Here is a 12,175-nt window from a genome sequence, read left to right on the forward strand (position 1 = left end):
TTAGGGTTGCCATTTGTCAGAAATGATTGAAGGCATGCAACAACAACAAACCATGTACTAGTTAGTATTTAGTACTGTAGTTAGTTTTCTGTGTATTAGGCCACTATTGGTAAATCAATTCACTACTGGTTTTCTTCTGAGCCAAGTGCAAAGTGCTGGTACTTATTCTATTCTGTTCATTTCCTGCCTTCATGAGATTGTTGTTGATGCTGCTGCTGTTATGCTGTTTTCCCTGTACAGGATACAAAGAGGCTTATAAAATTTAAAACTGTTAAAGCTAAAAAAAATTAACATCATACAAAAATTAAAATACAGTTAAACTATAAACAGCACTAAAATCATATAATAAACAAAGCAATGAAATACCATTTGTCTAATAAAAACAGTAAAAATTAGCAGCAAAACAAATACTGCAGAAATCCAGTTGTACAGTATTCTTAGACTGCCTACCTGCCCTGATGAACAGATAGGGCCTGAGTATTTTCTAACAGATCTGGTCTGTGCTGGAGCCTACAGCTCTAGAGTATTTGTTGACATTTCAGCCTGGATTTTGTGCTGCAACGTGGAGCTTTTACATCAGCTGCTTCACCATGGCATGTGAGGAGGTGCTCCATCTCTTACTGGGAGTTGGGTTGCATCAGCTTCTGGCAGCTGCTCTGCCTTCCTTTGGAAGCTGATGTGGCTTCTCCTGACGTGGCTGCCAAGTAGTCAAGTCATAATTTGCTTCGGTTAGGATTTGGGGAAATTACCTTTGTTTCCTGAACAGTTTGTCAGCTGCATCTGTTGAAGATTTCCTCTTTCCACTCCTTCCCCCACTTTTTTCTTCATAGAAAGCAGGCATAGACATTAGGTGTTGGTGCCTGCTAGATTGGGAGCAGTGAGTATTCCTTGCCTAAGAAAACCCTATGAAACTCATAGGGTCACCATACATTGACAAGTGACTTGAAGGAAGAGAGAGAGAGAATGAGCGTGTGTGTGTGTGTTTTTTGTAAGAGCTGTTTTGGGGTCTATTGCTGAGTTGTAGGTATTGGACTACTTTGGTACCCAGTGGTGGGAAGCTGAAGAAAGGAATGTGGGCATCCTTGAATCTGCATGTGCTGCTGTCATGATCCACATACTATAACGATGCTTCACTCTGAGGAGTCTTCCAGATTTTATCTGTGATGCTTGGTTACAGAATGTTACTGAAATCTTCACTTCACTTGATTAAAATGAGAGTACACTTCGAGAACTCTGTGTTGACACCCTTTTCCTACACGGTTTCTCCTAGTGTTAATGGCATCAACTATTATTTCTCTAATGAATTATTGAAAAATCTGTAGTTCCTTTTACTGGGTTGCATGGAGATCAGAAAATAAACAGTCTTCCAGTTGTCCCAATTTATTGTGGAGCAGGGTTAGGGAACATAACTCTTCAAATATTTTGGATTTTGACTCCCAGAAACCTATGGTAGGAGATTATGGGAGCTGTAGTCCAAAACCTCAGGAGGGCTAAAGGTTCCACATGGTATGTTTTGGAATGGGAAGACTGCCAAGTTGCAGGATTTATGGATTCTCATATAAGCTTCTTTTTCTGTTGCAGGTGTTGTTGAAAATATCAAGCCATTCCACAATGCTGTACCGTGCTGCTCTTTGTCCTTCCCTGCGTTCCTCAGGAAGATTCTGGCGGCAGTCTGATGTTGCTGGCTCCCACCCCTGTATGTATCTGAGGGAATGAACCTGACCTTCTCTTGATACAGTGCTAAATAATTTGGAAATACATAGCAACTTTTTTGCTCAGAGATGTATAAAATTATGTGTGATCTAAAAAAAGATAAGCATATGGTTTTCTCCATTTTTCATAATACTGCATCCTGGGTTTATCCATTGAAGCTGAATGATGGGAAGTTCAGGACAGGTAAAAGAATGCACTTTTTTACACAGTTAGATTTTGGAATTCAGTGCCTCATGATATAGTGTTGGCTTCTGACTTGAACAGCTTTAAAAGGGACTGGACATTTTGATCAAGGATGGGACTACTAGTCATGATGGATATTTATACATCAGTACCAGTGACAGTGTGCCACTCTATATCAGTGTTGTAAGCATGTCCTGCTGGTAAGTATTGCATTGGGACCTGTGAGAACAGATTGCTGAACTAGATGAACCTTTGATCTGACTCAGTATAACTAATTATGTTCTTAATTAAAGTTTGGGCAGGATTCTTGGTCTGGTATATTTGGCCTAAATCCAATTGCTAGTCTTGACTAGAATAGATCCACTGAACCAATGGGAACTTGGTAGGTCAGCACTTAATATAAGTTTCATTAATGCATTGAGTATACAGGTAGGACTCACCATTTGATTTAGGCCCCAAACACTTTCAGGTGTCTTGTTGACTTATGACTACCCTATGAATTTCAGTGTTTTCTTAGGCAAAGAAAACTCAGAGGTGGTTCTGCCAATTCCTTCCTCTGAAATAAAGCCTTGCACACCTGGTATTTGATGGCAGTCTCCCATCCTAGGGCCTGTAGGATATTGTGTGTCCTTGTGAGTGGCTTATACCTTCTTTGCTTCTGTCCTGCTGCAGTTTTGATCTAGAATAGAGAAATTCTGCTCATCACCTTTGTAGCCCCTTGGTCTTGACTGTTCTTGAGAATAAAGGAAAATCCATTGCTTTGATGACGTTGGCAAGTATATCATATAATCAAAGTGCTGGAAGGGACTGCATTGGCCATCCTAGTCCAGCCCTGTGCCATGCATCTGTAGACCACACAGCTAAAGCACTCCCGAGAGATGGCTGTCCAACATCTGTTTATATGCCTCCAATAAGGGGGAGAGTCCACTATTCTCCAAGGTGGTCCATTTCATTGTCAAATAGATGTTATCATCAGAAAGTTCCTCCTAATATTTTGGTGCAATCTCTTTTCTTCCGATTTGAATTAGTTGGTTCATGTCCTGGTTTCTGGAACAGCCAAAAACAAGCTTGCTCCATCTTCTCTATGACATCCCTTCAGATATTTGAAGATAGTTATCATGTCAGCTCTGAATTTTGTCTTCTTCAAGCTCCCTAAACGTTCCTTATAGTGCTTAATTTCCAGAATTTAACCTTGATTTCCTTATATTGTAAGAGTGGGAGTGATTCTACTACCTTACTTCCCCATACATTTCTTCTCTTCAGTTGTGTAAGGAGTGATCTAGATCAAGAAAGTTCAGAAGAGTAAATGGCTTAATGTAGCCCAACTCATAGCTGGCATGGTGCAGTAGTTGGACTAGGATGCTGGGAGAACAGGGATTGAATCCCTGCTCGTCCATGGAAACCCACTGGGTTACCTTGGGCAGTCACACTACCTCAGCCTCACAGGAAAGCAAGGCAACTCTGGTCTGCCAAGAAACCCCTATGATTCACCTTAGGGTCACAATAAACAATAACAACAGCCCAACCTTCCTCTGCCTTGGAGCATTGAGATATGTCAGATTTTGTTGTTGTTGTTGTGTTCCTTCAAGTCATTTCTGACTTATGACAACACTATCACAAGGTTTTCTTGGCAAGATTTGTTCAGGGGAGATTTGCCATTGCCTTTCCCTGAGGCTGAGAGAATGTGACTTGCCCAAAGTTATCCAATGGATTTCCATGGCCAAGATAGGATTCGAATCCTAGTCCCCCAGGGTCCTAGTTCAATGCTCAAACCACTACACCATGCTGGCCCTGACTACAACTTTCATAATTCCCCAGCCAGCAGAATTTGTAGTATAGCATATCATTCATTGTGCCAGTTGTGGTCCAACACATCAGGAAGTTGTCAGTTGAGGAAAGCTGGAGTATATTGTCTGTTGCCAGTTGAAGCATCTGAGAGCATGAAATGTTTATTTATTATTTGTTATAAAAAGCATATTTTCCCCTCTCTATTTAAAATAAAAGCTAATAATATATTTTACAATATCAATAATAAGCACAATATATACAAACAAAAGCTTTTGAAGGATAAAAGAAGTCCAGGTAAAAACAGTTGTTAAAAACAAGACATGCCAGATACAAGCTTTTAAAAGATCATGCTGAGTAGAGAAAATTGTATTTACTTTTAAACATTGCCTGTTAGGATTCTACAGTTTGCACAGATAGGACTAGGGACAGGATGACCCATATCCTTAGATAACTGACTCTTAATCTGCTGCATGCTCTTGCTTCTCGCCTCCTTGCAGTTATATTCATACATTTTAAAAAAGCAGCTGGATTTTGTCCTCTGAATATTCTCTTCTGTTGGTAATGGGGTAGTTGAGGTATCATTTTCTTCTGCAAATAATTTGACCTCATGCTCAGATATTGCTTGAGCTAATATATTCTCAGTCATTTCAAAGCTAGGCACTTGCTTTGGGGGAAAATGTTCATATTCTCCCTCCTTGCCTCTAGAGAGAGAATCTGCGACCTTAAAAGGGGGGATGAGGGATTATTTGGTTAGGTCTGCTCCTCTAATGCCTTTGCTATGTTTCCAACCACAGGTCTGCTGGCTCCAAACCTGGTCTTAAGGAATACATGTGCCCGAGGCTGGAGTAACATACCTTTTATCACAGTGCCTCTCAGTCGAACCCATGGCAAGCCATTTGCTCACCGCAGCGAGCTGAAGCATGCCAAGAGAATTGCAGTGAAGCTAGGGAGTGCTGTTGTGACTCGAGGGGATGAATGTGGCTTGGCCCTGGGGCGGCTGGCATCCATCGTTGAGCAGGTAACCATGTTGCACCATTGGCTGCTTGTCTCTGTAGTTTAAGATTGTTAGGCATATTTGAAGGAAGTGCAGAAGAGTAGAGATTTGGTTGATGTGAAGGTTAAAAGGCAAGATTTTTGAAACACTCACCTAGATAGTATTTTATTATTTGCCTATGGTACCTAGCAAAAGTGGCAAATCCCTAATGTGGAGAAGGGGAGAAAAGGGAGAAAAGTCTTTTAACTGAAAAAAACTTTCCCTGCAGTTATTCAAAACAATATAGACAGTTCTCCATATCCCTACTTTGCCGTCACAAAAACCCTGCAAGGTGGGACAGATTGAAATACTATGATCGACTCCAGATCACCTAGTGAGTTTTATGGATCAAAGAGACTTGAACCTGGACTTTCTAAGACTCAGTTCAACACTCTAACTGTTATAACCCATTGACAATCTATATTATTTTATTTAGATGCCACCTTTTTCTAGGATTAAAACTTAGGGTAGCTCGAAAAGAGTAAGCTAAAAACCATACTTTTTAAAACATAATTAAAATCATCACATTAAAACAATATGATCATTAAAAAGCATACAAAAGTTAAAAAATAAAGTACCCTCCCCTCCCATAAGAATCCTGTTACAGCCCCCAAGTGCATTTAATGTGACAAAGATAATGAAGCAAAAAAGATATAAAACAAATAAACTGATCTTGGAGTGACTGTATTCCTCAGCTTATTCCAAAGAGTATTCCAAGGAGGGCCCATGATTTAGACAATCACCCCCATCCCCTTTTACCTGTTTAGCCCAGGCCTTCTCCCATCCAATTTTCTTGTGTATTAGGCAGCATCAACGACAGAGAAATGGTTACTCTTTTTACTATAGAGAAGTGCTTTCCCATAGAGTAGTTGCAGCTCTCCAAAAACTGCAACAATGCAGGATAGTCTTAAAACCTACAGAGATATGTTTCTTTTATGCCTGTAGGTTTCAATGCTACAAAACCAGGGCCGGGAGATGATGATTGTTACCAGTGGGGCTGTGGCATTTGGTAAGCAGCGCCTCCGTCATGAGATCTTGCTTTCCCAGAGTGTGCGGCAGGCTCTTCACTCGGGTCAGAACCAACTTAAGGACATGGTGAGTAGCTGAGCAAGATACTAGTATTCTTTCACAATGATCAGATCATGATGTAAGTGTCTGATGTGTTCTCTGACCCATGCAGGCCATTCCTGTGCTGGAGGCTCGAGCCTGTGCTGCAGCTGGTCAGAGTGGGTTGATGGCACTATACGAGGCCATGTTCACACAGTACAGCATCTGTGCTGCCCAGGTAAGGGACTTTGTATGTGCTTCACAGTGTCTTTATGTCTCTTAACTGCCTTGTGCCTGTCTCTCAGCTCCTGACATGTGGAATAGACCCTTTCATTCTCTTTCTGAATTATCCCACATGAGCCTAACGCTTGAAGATTTTTCCAGGGCAGGCCCTTCTCTTTATTCTGCCACAGTCATAGGCATATTTGAGGGAGTTGCAGTAGAGAGCTTTCTCAAGAGCTATTCCCGGACAGTGTCATTCTCTTCTAAAAGAATCTGGCCCTATTGCCCTTTCACCAGCAGGCAGTGTCTTGCAATTGGCTGTTTGCAAAGAAAGGGGCTTTTTATTTAAATGATACAGTTTAATTGTGTTTTGATATTATAGCTTCTAATATTCTTATCTGTACCTCTTAGTTCATTTTCTTGTGAGCTTCTTTGAGTCCTACTTTTAGGGAAGAGGTGGATTACAAATCAAATGAACAAATAATCACATTTCCCAGGAGCCCCAGCTAACCCTTGACTCTGTTTTAGTGAGGTATCTGCCAACATGCTCTCCATCACCCCTTTTGTGCTTCTGTGCACTTTTACTGTAATCAGGCACATATGATGGCCTTTCAGATTTCTTAGCTGGTTAATGTGGATTTTACATCTTCATTGGATTGGATTTTACATAATGGTCCTTTATTTGCTTTGGTTTGATATAATAGGATGTAAGAACTGGGGGAAATTGTCATCTGTCTCAGGTTTTTTATTACATATTTGATGGTTTGGTTCATGTCGAAACTGATAGTGGATAATTTTTTTCAGAACAGTTCTTCTCTTCTTTCCAGATATTAGTCACCAATTTGGACTTCCATGATGAACAGAAACGTCGAAACTTGAATGGGACATTACATGAACTACTGCGAATGAATATTGTTCCCATCATCAACACCAATGATGCTGTGGTTCCTCCCCCAGAGCCAAACAGTGATCTACAGGGGGTAAACGTGGGTAGTGTATTACAGTGGGTGGTTGGTGCTTGCTTGCCTGTGGATCTGCTAACATGTTACCTCCGGGCTGCGGTGCACACTAACAATGCGGTACTCTGGATTCTTCAAAGTGACTAGTAGTCCATGGTGGGGCTTGGAGTTCAGTGGTCTTGACCTGCTTGCATATCTCCTTGTGGATGCAGTGCATTAGAAGGAGTATTGGGTGTTGCTTGCAAGGCTTGCTTAATATGCCTCCTCACTATGCAAATGCTAATAGTGCAAAGTGCCACAGTTACACCTTGCTATTCTAGGAACTGGTTGGGTATATTGAAACTCTTGCCTAGCTAGTATTTACTGTTTTACATGTGTGTTTCAGGTAATCAGCGTGAAAGACAATGACAGCTTAGCAGCACGGCTAGCGGTGGAAATGAAGACTGATCTGCTGATTATTCTTTCAGATGTCGAGGGTACAAGAATTATTTCATTATACAGCTAAATTGAAAATGCAGCTGTGCAGTCCATCCAGAGTTCTGCTCCATGAAGACACAGGCGTGATACAGAGCACCTAAAAGAGGTGCCTCCCCGGCACCTCTCATTGCTCCGCAGGAGCGCTGCAGCAACCAAATTGTGCGGCGCTGCCGCCGCGGAAAAAAGGAGTTCCTGGAAGCAGCTCCTTTTTGCAGCGGCACTGCGACACCGCAAAGCACCAGAGACGGCGCGATGACATTGCAGCTGCGCCTCCCCGTTTGGAAGCAGCACAGCTGCAACATCATCATTACGCACCCCGTCTGGTGGGCATGCCGCAGCTGCGGTGTGTCCATAACATGCAAGAGTTGCCGGGCATGTGGGTGCTCCACCCACCAGGCAACCCTTGCACGTGACGAGGGCACCGCAAAGGCCCATCTGTTCTGGGCCACAATCTAGGAGGGAATTGTCTGTGATACTTATAGGCTGAACACTTGGCAGTGTTCACAGACCACAGCTGAAAAAGTGTAGCAATGTCCTTTTTCATACTATTTAGAAACAGAGGTGCATAGTGTATATTACTTGCTCGGGTTGAAGAGGAAAGGGCAGCCTTTGGAATATAGTCATATCTCCCTAAGTCGCATGACCTCAAAAGGAAAGCATTAGAGACCTTGTGGTCTTAATTTTGTTTCTGAATTTTGGGTGTTGGTATGCCTTTGTGCAAAAGCTTATGGAATTGGCTTTTGGCTTAATCCTAACAATATTATCCTGGTCATGCAGCTGTTCCAGCTACTTCACTCTGACTAGCAGAGGTCAAAGATTCATTCTGCTGTGGAGCCTACATAGTACTGTACTTTTGACACAATGAAGCAATATGTCTGCTGCTAGCTCACTTCCAACTTTTCATTCAGGACTCTTTGACAGCCCCCCAGGATCAGATGATGCAAAGCTTATTGATATATTTTATCCTGGAGACCAGCAGTCTGTGACATTTGGAACCAAATCGCGAGTGGGGATGGGAGGCATGGAGGCTAAGGTTAGTCAAGTTATATTTTAGTTGTTTATTTAAAGAAAGAGGCTGGGACTTAGATACACATGTGAGCAGGAGAGAGGGGCATTCCCATGTCCCATGCTCTGTCCATGCAATAATTGATTTTTCAAACTACTTATGTAAAATGTTGCCTCTGGTATTTAAGACTTGTAGTATAATTTTGATTTTTTTGTTTTGTTTTTTAATTTTTATTAGTGAAGATTAAAAACATACAATACAGGACTGTGTAGTCCTGTGTAATATAATTTTGGAGAGTATGAATTCTTAACTCAGACCTGATTTTATGTTAAAGCACAATATTAGGAGTTTTTTAAGTGCATAAAAATACACCCTCCTTTGCAGGTGAAAGCAGCCTTGTGGGCTCTCCAGGGAGGTACTTCAGTAGTGATTGCAAATGGAACTCACCCCAAGATCTCTGGCCATGTCATTACAGACATTGTAGAAGGGAAAAAAGTTGGCACCTTTTTTTCAGAAGTGAAACCTGCAGGTAAGTTGGAGCTATCGGGACTAGTTTGTAAGGAAAGATCAGCAGTATATAGACAGCCTATGGTATCTTAGTGAGACTGTAGGCCAAAGGCAGGCCACTTTTTTTTTTCAGTTTAGGATGGTGCTGCACTCCAGGATTAGTTAAGTCTATGGGGTGGAGTCAAGCAATGTGGAGTCAGATGCAAGTCTCACTAATTCAAGCCTTGTTCCCACCAGATGTATAAATCTCAATTCATTTCCCCTCAGGAGTAAGTTCCAATACAAGAGCTTTCAAACATGCAAATACAATCCAGCTGTTTACAACAGGATTCATATGTGCAAACCATAGCTCAGTTCTGTGCTTTGTATTTCAAGTTTAAAATTGATAAATACCTGCTTATCTCTGGTCAGAAACCAGAAAAAACAGCTGAAAAAGCAAGTTTTCAAACTGGTTGTGGAGAGGGGACTCCCCACACATATTGCAGGTCTTCACTCTTTCCATAGTCCATGCAGCTGCTGATTATTTAGCCATAGTGTAAAAGCCACAAAAGAGCTGTGGAAAGGAAAATGATTGGGGGGGTTGAAGTCTGTAAGAAAAATGCTGAGAGGCCTCCGTGAGATTTTAAGGCCTCCATTCTATAGGAGACAAAATTATTATTTCTTCAAATGTGTGTTCCTAAAGCTGTGCTTATGGGAAGAGAGTCAAGTGTGAGACATGATGAAGGTGACTTCTCAACGTCTTCTTCTAAGAGTGTGTGGTGGCTTGAAGTGATACAACTGTCATTTATTACAATAATATCCTCTCCTCCTTTTTAAAGGCCCAACAGTAGAGCAGCAAGCTGAAATGGCTCGAGCAGGAGGCAGAAGTCTGTCAGCGCTACAACCTGAACAGGTATTTATTCAGTTGGTCACTTTAATACACCAGAATACTGAAGGCTTCAATATGTATGTGTTTATTGTAAATATACAAGAGCAACAGTAACCCCATATAGAGATGGAATCAGGTAGAAATGCTCTTCCAGTGTGTGGCTGAAGAAAAAGCCACTCTGAAAATTTGCAAATGTAATTTCCAAAACCAACCTTCATTTCCTATTGTTAAGTGCATTCAGTTGTAAGGTTTAAGCATACAATTCAGCATAATTATGGAAAACTAATTTTTTCTCTCAAAATGATAACTGCCACTAGAGCCTTAATCCAGTTGCTAATCCCAACTATAGTAGACCCATTGAATCAGTGGGGTTTACAGAAATGTTTGCATATCATTCAGCAGCTAATTCAGTGGTTCTAATATACTTGAGACTAGCAGTTGAAAGTTGACCTCCAGACCAGACCTCCAAAGCCTATGATCCCTTGAGCTGAATGTGATTTTCTAGCCATTGCTGCTGACCCACTAGCAGCTCAGACCTTTGTTTTCCTGCTTTAGTGGAACTGTGAAATTGTGAATTTTTAGGCTCCTGATGGTGTATTAGAGTTGGTACATTCTGAAGTGTGTAGGGCTGATAATATGAAGCATATCATCTCAGCAAGTAGTATAGTTCAAGCAGCAAGATCCAAGTCTTTCTTGGATTCCAAAGATCAGGCCTCTTCACCATCATGTGGTTAGAAACAAAAGGGTAGGCAAGGTCAGGTTTCTAAGGAAGGTGCTGTGAAAGTGGAGAAATAAATTGAGTGCAGATCATACTGGTTAGATAAACATCAAGCCACATGTTTGAAAACTAGATGAACAGTCTTAAGGATTAGCCAAGGGGCCTAGCAATATCCCTAGAGTTTGGACTGTGACCTGAGGAGAGTACTATATCTGTGATGTCAGTATGGTTGGGAGAGAACTGGTTCCACACACAGTAAAGCCTAATGGTTTCTTGTGTATCTTACTGTAGAGAGCAGAAATCATCTATCATCTTGCTGACCTTCTGACAGACCAGCGAGAAGAGATTCTTCAGGCCAACAAAAAGGATCTAGAAGAAGCTGAGAGCAAAGGTAAGATGTGCTGGATAAAGAAGTTTAAATACACCTCTGCATCACTATGTAGGAGGTGATGACAATTTCCCATCATGCCAAGGAGTTATGAACATATCACAGGTTGCTAATTATAGTTTTAGTTGTCTTCAGCGACTGGGTGAAGAAATCCTTGAAGCACATAGTGGTCACATCTGTCGGAAAGTCTGCTTTGTGATTTGCTGTTTTGTTTGGGCAATTCCCCATATGCCATCTATTCCACTCAAAATAACTAGAACTAAATGGAGCCATTCAGGCTATTTGTATAACTCTACAGAAGTTGATTTCCATAAACCTCACAGAAACCATGAACTCTTCAGAAAGTGTTTCCCATAAACTATAGGTGCACAACTCATAATAGACTGATGGTGGCCCTCAGCTGCTTTTCATCCTAATCCATCTGATTAGCTGGACAGTGGAGAAAGAAATACTAAATGATCTTAGAGCAGGAGAACTGGAAGCTTTTGATTCTACACATACTTTAGCAATTTTCAGTGAGAATGCTGTTTTCTCGGTCACTAATAGTTACAGAAAAACACATTTTCCATAGTGATCACATGTAGGCAGAAGTCTCCATATACATCTGGAAATTTCCATACCCCAGCCATCTTTAGATCTGCCAGGACAGGGATAGCGAGATTTAAATCTTACCATCCTTGCCATTTGAAGTGAGTGAAAGAGTGTGCAGGCTCAAATGTATGCAGGCGTGTGTGCATATTGCAGCCCCCAATCAACCCCAGCTGCAGTTATTGGGGCAAAAGGATTCCCAATATGAGCTACCAGCTAAAGGGAAATCATTTGTAACACTGACCAGTAAGCCATGCTGTTCAAGATGTCACTGTCTTCTAAAAAAGAGGAGAAGCCTTCCAAATTCACTTGGCTCTTGGCCTAGCTACATAGTCCATTGGGACTAAATGAAAGGGGGAACATAGGAAGAACATGCTCTGTCAGACCAAAGCTCTATTTGGTCCCGCATTCTTTCCTTGTAATAGCCAACCAGTTGTCTATGGAAACTCACAAGCAAGACATGAATGCAATACTCTATTGTAACAAGATTATTGATATTTTTCCCCATTTGGAATGATACTTCCAGCTACAGTGTACCAAGCTTGTCTGTAGTTGCAAACTCAGAGAATTTTTCTTTGCCTAAAGTTTTGAATGAAGTTGTTTAGATCAGCAAAAACGTAGAATGTAAAGAAGAGTGGGATGTGACAGATTCTCGTTCCAGTGTTTGTTCTTGAATAT

The 12,175-nt window shown here is 41.3% G+C and overlaps 1 protein-coding gene across 7 annotated transcripts in view; it reads left to right on the plus strand.

The window, feature by feature from the left end:
* Positions 1–12,175, plus strand: part of ALDH18A1 (aldehyde dehydrogenase 18 family member A1) — a 34,406-nt gene that overhangs the window by 15,385 nt on the left and 6,846 nt on the right. For 5 of the 7 annotated variants that reach the window (XM_042457277.1, XM_042457279.1, XM_042457283.1 and 2 more), the window contains exons 2-11: positions 1,582–1,696; positions 4,479–4,702; positions 5,663–5,812; positions 5,898–6,002; positions 6,814–6,972; positions 7,331–7,421; positions 8,331–8,455; positions 8,813–8,957; positions 9,754–9,827; positions 10,813–10,912. In XM_042457277.1, coding sequence (XP_042313211.1) covers positions 1,612–1,696; positions 4,479–4,702; positions 5,663–5,812; positions 5,898–6,002; positions 6,814–6,972; positions 7,331–7,421; positions 8,331–8,455; positions 8,813–8,957; positions 9,754–9,827; positions 10,813–10,912 — 1,258 coding nt within the window. In that variant the 5' untranslated portion in view covers positions 1,582–1,611. The remainder of the gene's footprint in view (positions 1–1,581; positions 1,697–4,478; positions 4,703–5,662; positions 5,813–5,897; positions 6,003–6,813; positions 6,973–7,330; positions 7,422–8,330; positions 8,456–8,812; positions 8,958–9,753; positions 9,828–10,812; positions 10,913–12,175) is intronic. The other 2 variants (XM_042457278.1, XM_042457280.1) reach the window with 1 other exon arrangement.

This window comes from Sceloporus undulatus, chromosome 3 (genome assembly GCF_019175285.1).
Source record: "Sceloporus undulatus isolate JIND9_A2432 ecotype Alabama chromosome 3, SceUnd_v1.1, whole genome shotgun sequence".
In the NCBI taxonomy this organism is placed as follows: domain Eukaryota; kingdom Metazoa; phylum Chordata; class Lepidosauria; order Squamata; family Phrynosomatidae; genus Sceloporus; species Sceloporus undulatus.